Consider the following 9,572-nt stretch of genomic DNA (forward strand, 5'->3'; position numbering starts at 1 on the left):
AGCGCTAGCATGGGGTTGCAGCTGGGACTCGGAAATGCTTTCAGTTCTGGGGCCCTTTCACCTGCTGCAACTTTTTCGGAGACCAGATGGTACAATAGTGATGGTGGCCGGTGAGAGCCAGGTGGGTCCCCCGGCCTGACCCCGCAGCCCACCCAGCTGGCTGCAAGGACACGTGCTTTCAGGGTGACCCCAGTCTCTGGCACAGGGTGAGGGTCGCCAGCCCCAGGTGGGCGCCAGGGCCAGGGCAGGCTGCTGGCTACAGGCTGGTGCAGGTGAGATAAGGCAGAACCCAGGTGGGGAAGACCCCTGCCCACCTCAGGAGGCTGGGGCAGGGGCAGTGCAGGAACCCCAGGCTGGGGCTCGGCACAGGGGACGGGCTCTTCCCCAGGACAGGACCGGGGCGGCTTCCCCAAGCATGCACCTGATGGGGGCACACGCCACCGGGTTAGCGAGGGGCCGGACCGCGTCGTCAGCAGGGCTGGAGCCCGGGGTCTTTGGTGGAAATGGGCCGCACTCTCCTCAAGGAGAAGCAGGGCCAGGCGCCGGGCGGGAACCCGAGGCGCCGGGGCCGGGGCCTGGGTGGCAGGGTTCCCGCTCCCCTGGCCTCTGAAGGCAGCCCCTCCCGCCCAGTCCCCACCACAGGCCGCGGCCTCCTGGGACTCACATGGCGGCGATGCCCGGCTGGGGCGCAGCCTCGCGAGCCCGGGAGTAGTCCTCCGCGCAGGCACAGGTGACCCGCAGGGCCCGCACTGCGTCGCAGAAGCCAGGCTTCGGGTGAGGGGCTGGGGACCTCGTCCCGGTACGGCCCCGGGCGCCGCCCCACCCCCATCGCGTGCAGGTCTGGGCAGAGCCTGGACCACCACCACTCATGTCCCACGGGACACACACCCCCCGGACTGGAGAAGGGCCTGCCGCTGAGGGCTGAAGGCGCAGACTCCAGTCGCCCTCCGGGACGGGACTCGACTCTGTCTCATCTGACTCCCTTCTCCCTTTCCTCCCAACCAAACCGTCCCCCCTCACCAATGCACTCCAGCTTCTTCTGGGGGCAGCTCTCCAGGACCAGCAGCCCCAACTCCTGGGCGGCAGCACAATACGGGTAGGCGCCGCCCGCTGTGGCCTCGGGGTCCCGGGGGAGGAGCTTGGTGGGGACGCCGACGGCCGCCGGGGGCGCGTTCCCGTACAGCTCCATGCTCCTGCTCAGGGCGGCCTCCCGCAGGCGGTGAACGCTCCTGGGGCAGAGAGGGGCCAGGCTCAGCGGCCCAGGGCCCCGCCCGGGAGGGGACAGGGGCGGGGCTGGGGAAAGCTGGCCACGCCCCGAGCCGTGGGAGGGTGCGCGTGGCACCGCCTGCACACGCGCAACACCTGAGGAGGCGTGGGAAGAAGGCAGCTCAGGGACGCACACGTGGCGGGGCCGTACCTGTACACGGCCAGCAGCAGGGGCCACAGCGGGGAGAAGAAGGGCTCCTCGATGCAGGCCAAGCAGCGGTCTTTGGAGGCGGCCGTGTTCAGGCCTTCAAAAGCCAGGAGGGTCAGCGAGAGCAGCCTGTCTGCCGGGAGCAGAGCCGGTACAGAGGCACTGTGGGGACAGCTGGGACCTCTAGCCCCGCTGGCGGCCCCTGGAGGCCTCTCCCACCCGCAGCCAACCTGGGGTGCCCAGGTAGGGTCCCCACCTGCCTGCCCCTCCCCGCTGCCCCAGAGCCAGGCTTGGGATGGGCAGAGCCACAGGTAGCTTCCCGGCTCAGCAGGAGGGGCTCTGCCTGGCCCTGCCTCCCCCCACTTCTAAACGCTACGGCCCAGGTCGGTGCAGGGAGTCAGGGCCCTCATCCCTAGGGGGTCACAGGGTCATATGCAGCTCCGCCAGGGGGCCAAGGAGACAAGCCTGGAAGGGAGGGCATAGACAGCTTCTTTCTGAAAAGGGTCTGTACCCCAAACTGGGGCACCCAGAGGACCGTCAGAAGCATATCTGAAGACAAGAAATCTGAGGCCCAGGGAGATGAAGGAACCCGCCCCCCACCGGGGAGGAAGGGGTGCTCACCCAGAGTCTCCCAGACAACACAGGCCCCTGACTGCTGGGCCTCTCGCTGGTTCTCAGGAAACCCTCACAGCCTTCCTCCTTGGAAGGGATGTGAAGTCCCCTGCCACCCTGGGCTCCTTATGGAACACACACACGCTTCTCAAAATGGAAAAACCTAAGATGAGCCGCCACCAGGCCGCACAGACCTAGAACCCTGGGTTTGGAAGGGTGGGGGTCGGACCTAATGGGGCAGCTAGGACCACCTGGCAGCCAGAGGCCCTGACGGCAGACCCTCCCCCAAACACAAGACTGAAATGGACCCGGCTGTCCTTCCTATGTGGCCCCGTGAGGAGACAGCCAGGGATGGAGGGAGACCCTGGCCACTGTCAGCCCCAGCTGCTCTCTGGGCAGGGTGTGTGCCTCTCTGCTGAACTGGACACGTGGCCCCAGGGGAGGGCTCTGCAGACCAGGGCCGGCCTGGATGCCACCCACAGGAAGGCTCCACCGGACCGGGCCCATCCCAGGCCTCTGACAAGCTTTCCGAGGATGTGGGCTTCGGACAGCGCAGTTCCCCCACCACCCACCCGGCCTGTGGCGCGGACCTCACCGATGGCATCGTGTATGTCCTGCACGGTGCCCTTCAGCTGCTCCAGCAACGGCCCCTTCCTCACCCCTGGGGGCTGGGGCTCAGGCTGCCCCCCAGGGCCCCGGCCCCTCCTCTCAGGAGTAGCCAAGAACTGTTCCAGGTCCCCGAAGGAGCTGTCGTTGCCCGGCAGGTCGGATGAAGTGTCCGCCAGGGGTGAGGGAGGCCCCGCGGGGCTGCCGTCTGCCCCTCTGTCCGGGTTGCCGGGGTGGGGTGGGGGGATGGGGGCGCTGGCGGAGGCGCCGTCTGTGGGCCTTTGGGCTGGGCTGGGCTCCGGGGGGGAGGGCATGCAGTAGAGGCTCTGAGAGGGCCGGAGCCGCCGGCTTCCAGGAGCCAGCAGCCCGTCGGCGTCGGGGGGCAGGGAACGGCAGCCCAGGGCCGAGGCAGCGCCCCTGCTCACGATGGGGTACAGCGCCCGGTACACGGCGCACTGGAGCTTCTTCAGGAGCTGCGAGATGGGGTGGTCGGGGACGCTGTGAGTAGGGGGAGAGGCAGTGTGTGAAGGCAGCCCCGTCGGGCTGGGGCTGCAGTCCCCTCGCTGGGTGACCCGGGGGCTGAGAAGGCCCGCCAGCCCTGCGAGGCCCTCACCCGACCCCCACCCAACGGCCACATGGCCCCGCCGTGAGGGATTTCAGAGAAGGGACGCATGGACTAGTCCTCGCGGCTGAATGTTGCTGGTAAGGCCTGTCCCGCCCCTCTCAGAAGCCAGGAGGCCCGTGAAAGGCCATCCGCGGACAGCAGACCCCGGGATCACAGGCGGGGGCCTCCGAGAGAGCCAGCGTGGCCTGCTGCCCGTGCGGTCACCCCAGACTGCCTCGCTCCTCTCTCCTTCTTAATCCTTTCCTCCGCCGTCAGCCTGCAGCCGGGGGAGGGGCCGACGGCCGGTACCTGAGCAGGTGGGAGACCAGGCTGGTCACCAGGGACAGGTCCCCCGGACTCCTCTTGAGCTTGGCCTTCCAGCGCTTTGGCCAGTCCTGCAGGACAGGAGACCCTGGGGGAGAGCCCGCGGGAAGCCCCTCCTCCCAAGCCAAGGCCGCGCCCAGGGGCCCAGGCCTCCCTGCGGACTCCCAGCCCCGCGCACTCACGTGGTCCTGCTCGTACTCGAGGATGGCGGCGTAGAGGGCCCGCTGCTCCCGGTCCTCGGGGCTCAGGGCAACCTGGCTGCAGAACCTCCTGGGAGAAAGGACAGGTCTGAGGGCCTCAGGGCTGGACAGGCGGGCACGGGAGTCCCCACCTGGCCCCCCCAGTAGTCCCGGGACCGAAGGCGGAGGCGCACCTGTTGGCGGCCTCCTGGAGCCGCAGCCGGCGCTCCTCCATCTTCCTCTGCAGCTGGGGCGGCAGAGTCAAGGCCCTCCTGACGCGGCGTGCACGAACCCCCCGGCGTCCCAGCGCCCTGCCGGACACGGGGCCCGTTGGGATGGGTGGGAGGAGGGGCTGGGCCAGAGGACAGGCCCGCTCGGGGAGGGAAGGCAAGTCCTAGTCGACCTGAGGGGTGGAGAGGAGTCTGTGGGTGCTGGGAGGGGCAGGGTGGCCTGTGCAAAGGCCGGGAGGCGAGAGGAAGCGGGGCTGGGCAGGAACCACCCACTGAGGACAAGTGTCTCCGAAACTGGAGGAACTCTGTTTCCACACCTGAACGCTGGCATCTTTACTTCCCTGTCCCCTCCCTCAGCTGAAGCCTCTGCACACTAAGGATGGACGGAAAGGATACTGTCTTCTCCCGGGCTTTAGCGATCACCAGGTTCTCCATCATGTGTCGCTGCAGGGACAGGGTCTAGGACGGGAAGGATGGAGTAAGGCCTACTGCCCCCGCGGCCCTCAGTCCAGACCCTCCTGGACTCCGCTCACCAGGGATGTCTTCTGCACGGCCTGGCTGGGGTCCAGACGGGCCATCCGGGCCTCATAGGCAGCCTTCAGCTTCTGATTCTGCAGGGAGGCCTCCTCCAGGGGTGTCAGCTCCCTGGAATGGTGACAAGCTGCTGTCCAGGCTCCAGGAAGCCCAGGAACGCTCTGGTCACCTGAGGTCCCTTCCTGGCCCTGCCCTGAGACCGGAAGGTGAGGAGGTGGTGATGGGGGCAGGCAGGAATGTAAAGGAGGGAGGAGGTCTGGGGTGGGCGGGAGACACCTGCCTCCCTGAAACATGGCCCTACTGCCTGGATTCCAGACCTTTATGCACACCAGTCACATGTGTTTATTAACAGCATGAAACTCTGTGAAGGCACCACCATGTGAGCCAAACAGCTAGATTAGTTTGCAACCCATGAAAGAGGGGTAGGGGTGGGGGGTGTTTCGCAGCTACTTGGTAACAGCCACCGACAGCCCCCTCACCATCAAAACTTATGGTCCCACGTCTTCCTGCTTTCATGGGTGGGAGGAGGTAAGTCGTGGGGACACAAGACGATACTGAGATGGAAGTCTGGTGCCTGGCCCTGCCCCAGAACTGCACTTGGAGAGACAGGGTGTAGCTGTGGCTCAAGGCCTGGCAGCAGCAGCAGCAGGAAGAGCCCATCCTCTTGCTTATCCTGCTGGGATTCTGGCATCTGTGTCTCAGTGTCTTTCACCAGTTCTAGAAAATTGCTTTCATCTCCTCAAGTAACGCTCCTCTCGCATTTTCTTTCTCATCTTTCTTTGGAATTCCAATAACCCCTTAGACCTTCCATGTCTTTTTGTGTGTGTGCGCCATTCAGGGTATCTTTTAACCTTTTATCTAATTCTCTAATTCTGTCTTCAGCTGGGTCTACTCTGCTGTTTTAAACTTGTCCCCTTCTTTTTGTGTGCATGTGTGTATGTTTACAGGAGGATATAATTTGTTGTCGTTTCTGATTAGTGTTTAAAAATAATTTCAGTATTTTTGTTTCTACTTGGTTCTTATTTGACCCCTATTATAAATTCTATTTGGCCCCTATAATAAGTCAGATTTTATAGCTTCTTGTTCCCTGCAGGTATTTTCAAACTTGCTTTTTATTTCTCTAAATACAGAAAGCGTGATTGTATTACAATCCGTGTCCCATAACTCTATCTGAAGACTTTACAAGTCTGTTTCTGCTACCTCTCGTTTACAGTTTCTTGATTCTTTCTGTGCTTGGTTATCTTTGACTATGTACCACTCATTTTATGAAAGTTGAAGGTGCTTTGCTCCAGAGACAATTTGCATTTGTTTCTGCCAGGCACCAGGTATTTCCATTCTGGGATCCCTTTTGACTAAATCCACCATGGTTAGCTCACTTTGCCTCAAAACCCAGGCTTAGCCCACCTTCTGTTCTGACCCATCTTACTTCTTAGAGCTTTGTGACTCTACAGCCTGAAGCTTCTGGAAGATCTCAGGCGGCAGAAATGGAGAGAGCTTCCCTCCCTCATCTGAGTACACCCGGCGGTGTCGGCTGGTAGGAGAGGGGACGGGGGCAGCCACAGGCATGGCTGGCCTCAGGCATGTTTTCCCTGTAAGACATACGTAGCCAAGGGTCTGCACAGGGGCCTGACATTCCACAAAGGAGATGCAGACTTGGGACTTCCCTGGTGGCTCAGTGGTTAAGAATCCGCCTGCCAATGCAGGGGACACGGGTTTGAGCCCTGGTCCGGGAAGATCCCATGTGCTGTGGAGCAACTAAACCCATGTGCCACAACTACTGAGCCTGCGCTCTAAGGCCCGCGAGCCACAACTACTGAGCCTGTGTGCCTAGAGTCTGTGCTCCGCAACAAAGAGAAGCCACTGCAATGCGAAGTCCGCGCACTGCAACAAAGAGTAGCCCCCACCCACTGCAACTAGAGAAAGCGTGTGCACTGCAATGAAGACCCAACGCGGCCAAAAAATTAATTAATTAAAAAAAAAAAAGGACATGCAGACTTGGGGGGTGGGGATGTCCTAAGAAAGCTTTCTGCCGGACACCCACCAAGTTTGGCAGCTGTCGACTGGGCCCTCTCCAGACACTGCTCAGCCAGCTTCAGCATCTTCGAGGTGTCAGGGGTCACAGTTTCCCCAGCTTCTGGGGAGCAAGCGACAAGAAGGGTGGTCACCATCACCTCTATCACTAGTCAGATTCTTGCTGGGATAGAAACAAAGGAGAGCCCACTTCCTCCTCATCTCTGACCATCTGCCCTGGGTTTACCTCCTGGCCCTGTGTGTGGCTGTCCTGTCCTCTCGCCTGGACCATCAGAGCCTTCTCTGTAACTAACTGGGCCTTTTCTCCTCACTGACGGCTTCACTTTACTCACAGCCCCTCCTCCAGGTGGGCCCTGCAGTCAGCACGGCTGTTTCACAGAAAGAGTTTCAAAACCCATCTCCCGCCCCCTGGCTGTGTCCAAGCTCACCCCTGGTGCAGCTAGAGGACTTCTGTTCCGCACTCCCTCTGGGAATCGCTCCTATCAGCAAACTCACGGTGTAGGAGCTGCCACCTTGACACTCTCCCCTGGACCTCACCAGACCTGATCCACCCCCGCTCCCGTGACGGCCAGACCCTCACCACACCCTCGTTCAGCCACGTTGCTCCCATTGCAGTGGCCCTCACCCACTCAGTCCTGCCCTTCTCTGAGGGCTCCCTGACCTCACAGGTCTCTCCTCTAGGACGACCCCTCGCGGCTGCTCCCACCGTGCCCTCCTCCCAGTGCCCAGAGCTCTGCTGAGCTCCCTAGCTCCCCAGGGTGGAGACTCCCACCTCTCCCTGACTGCTGTCGGGCTGCTGGACACCTCGAGCAGAATGTGCTCCTGACAGAGACCTCAATTCCTCCCTCATGTCTGCTCCTGCCACCTCCCGCACTGCCTCCTGTGCTCCCTGGCCCTCCCCCGCAACTCTGGGCAGCTCACTGTCCGCTCAGAATGTCTGGTGAGGCCCATCTTTAGAGAACATGCCCCAAGCCCTTCACTCCTTCCACCTCCAAGCAGTCCCACCACTGCTGTCCTCACTGTGGGAGCCTCCTGGAGGATCTGCTCCCATGCCGGCCTCTCCCCACAAAGCCTCCACGAGCTTCGCCTCGTGGCAGAACAACCCCAGGCCCATCCCAAGGGCCGGCCGGCCCCAACTGCACCTTCCCCTCTCCAGCCTGCCTACCCTTCTTGTGTCTGGCACCCTCTCGCCTCAGGGCCTTTGCAGCGCCCTCTGCTGGGATGCTGCCCCCAGCCCTCAACCATCGTGCAGCTCACTCGTCCCTGGACTGAGGTTCAGCGTCCAGTCTTTGGTCACGTCCCAGCCCATCTCCATCCCCTCAGTCACGGCAGCCGGCCCTTCCTGCTCCCCGCTGCGCTCATGCTTACTGAGCGCTCAGCCGTCCACCTTCCACTAACAGCCCGGCAGGCAAGACACAGGACACCCCCAGGCCTGGGGCCCTGGGACCCATCAAAGGCTAAGCTGTCCACGGTCTGCCCGGCCTGGGAGGAGCTGTACCTTTGGAAGTCTCCACTTCTTCTAGCAGCACCTGGGAGATGTAGTGGACGCTCCTCAGGTATTCTGTATATGCCTCCTGTGCCCAGGGAAGAGAAATGGCAGCGGTCAGGCCAGTAGAGGCGCATAATTCCATCATGCCTGCTCGGTGCCCTTGTGGAAACACAGCAAGAGTGGTGCCTGCTTATCTGTGAGATACACCTGCAGTGGCCGAGCCAGTTCACTGGTAACTGCTCTGCTGGGGCATGGAGAGTACCCCTCTTCTCTAGACTTGAAGCTGGCATCACTGCCTTTCTCTCCAGTACAGGAAGGAATGGAGGTTCTGTCAGTGGGCCAGGGTAAGGAGCCTTGGCAGGTGCTGCCATTTTCCACTCTATGCAACAAGTTCTCTTCCTGTGTAACTCAGGGGCCATTCACTCAGTGGCTTTAGAAAAATATTTCTTGGAAGGTGAATCAGGGAGTGTGTTGTAAATCTCAGAATGCCTTTCTGACTCGGATTCTGGGAGATCCTTTCCCGAACCCCAGAGTAAGTATTCCCTGGGCACGCAGCAGTCTGACACTAGAATGTCAGTATTTTCAAGAGGGTGACCCTGCCGCCCTGTTCAGGGCTCCCTGATAGAGCTCAGGGCGTTTGGAACCATAGCATGGTGCTTTGCTTTTTGTTTGTTTTGCTGCATCCCAGTTCTCAAATTACCCACCTTTAAGTCTACACCTCAGATAAGGATAAAATGGGTTCCGGGAAGGATTTCTGACTTGTGGGGGCATTTGCTGGCCCTAGGATCCCGACTTGGGGAAGGCAGCGGATGGAAGACCGGAATGCCTTTCGGAGGCACCCGCGGCCTCCTCCCCTCCTTGGGCGGCCCGGTGTGACTCAGCCGGCTTTTCCAGGCGGTCGCCACCCTTAGGATTAACACTCGTTCTAGGAGACAAGCCACACCCCTCCCCCGCCGGCATTTCCTTCCAAACAAGCGTTGAAGGCGACTGGAAAGCCGCAGCTAACCTCTTATGGATACCGTCCCCTTCGGGAATCTGACTAAAGCTACAGGGCCCGCCCCCAAACTATACAAACACACGGGATTGTCTGCCAGATACACTTTGGAGGGCTGCTTCACGGACCCTCCTGAGTCCCCTTCACAAATGAAAACACCTCTTCTCATATTCCCGACTTAATGAACAGACGGGAAAACTGAGGGCTGGAACCCACGGGAGCTGTCCAAGGTCACGGCCGAAGCCCGAGCCCGCGCCCCGGAGCCTTCGGAGAGGCCTGGAGGCGCCCACGCCGCAGCCCCGCCCTCGCCCACGCCCACCGGGCTGCCGCGGGTCGGCTACCGCCCCCGCCTCGCCCCCGCCCGCCTCACCCGGGTCCGGTTGCCGGTGTCCAGCTCGATGGCCCCGTTGGCCAGCTTCATGGCGCATTGAAGCGGTTTCACCGCGCCGTCCCCGACCGCAGCGGCCATGGCGCCGGCGGGGTAGGCCGTGGCGGCCGAGGGGCGGGGCGGGCGGCCCGGATACCGGAACGCGGCGTGCGCGGGCGCGGGTGCCG

At 61.9% G+C, this 9,572-nt stretch overlaps 1 protein-coding gene across 6 annotated transcripts in view; it reads right to left on the reverse strand.

Moving 5' to 3' along the window:
- Positions 1-9,507, reverse strand: part of VPS9D1 (VPS9 domain containing 1) — an 11,867-nt gene extending 2,360 nt beyond the window's left edge. For 2 of the 6 annotated variants that reach the window (XM_024735491.1, XM_024735493.1), the window contains exons 1-13: positions 9,388-9,507; positions 8,033-8,108; positions 6,545-6,637; positions 5,930-6,092; positions 4,503-4,614; positions 4,366-4,428; positions 3,934-3,986; positions 3,743-3,830; positions 3,546-3,631; positions 2,622-3,130; positions 1,418-1,547; positions 1,021-1,229; positions 665-749 (exon numbers count right to left, since the gene is read on the reverse strand). In XM_024735491.1, coding sequence (XP_024591259.1) covers positions 665-749; positions 1,021-1,229; positions 1,418-1,547; positions 2,622-3,130; positions 3,546-3,631; positions 3,743-3,830; positions 3,934-3,986; positions 4,366-4,428; positions 4,503-4,614; positions 5,930-6,092; positions 6,545-6,637; positions 8,033-8,108; positions 9,388-9,486 — 1,766 coding nt within the window. In that variant the 5' untranslated portion in view covers positions 9,487-9,507. Of the gene's footprint in view, positions 1-664; positions 750-1,020; positions 1,230-1,417; positions 1,548-2,621; positions 3,131-3,545; positions 3,632-3,742; positions 3,831-3,933; positions 3,987-4,365; positions 4,429-4,502; positions 4,615-5,929; positions 6,093-6,544; positions 6,638-6,760; positions 6,903-8,032; positions 8,110-9,387 lie in introns of those variants that run through there. The other 4 variants (XM_024735492.1, XM_024735495.1, XM_024735494.1 and 1 more) reach the window with 4 other exon arrangements.
- Between the last annotated feature and the right edge of the window lie 65 nt (positions 9,508-9,572).

This window comes from Neophocaena asiaeorientalis, unplaced genomic scaffold, assembly GCF_003031525.2.
Source record: "Neophocaena asiaeorientalis asiaeorientalis breed wild unplaced genomic scaffold, Neophocaena_asiaeorientalis_V1.1 scaffold40, whole genome shotgun sequence".
Classification (NCBI taxonomy): Eukaryota; Metazoa; Chordata; class Mammalia; order Artiodactyla; family Phocoenidae; genus Neophocaena; species Neophocaena asiaeorientalis.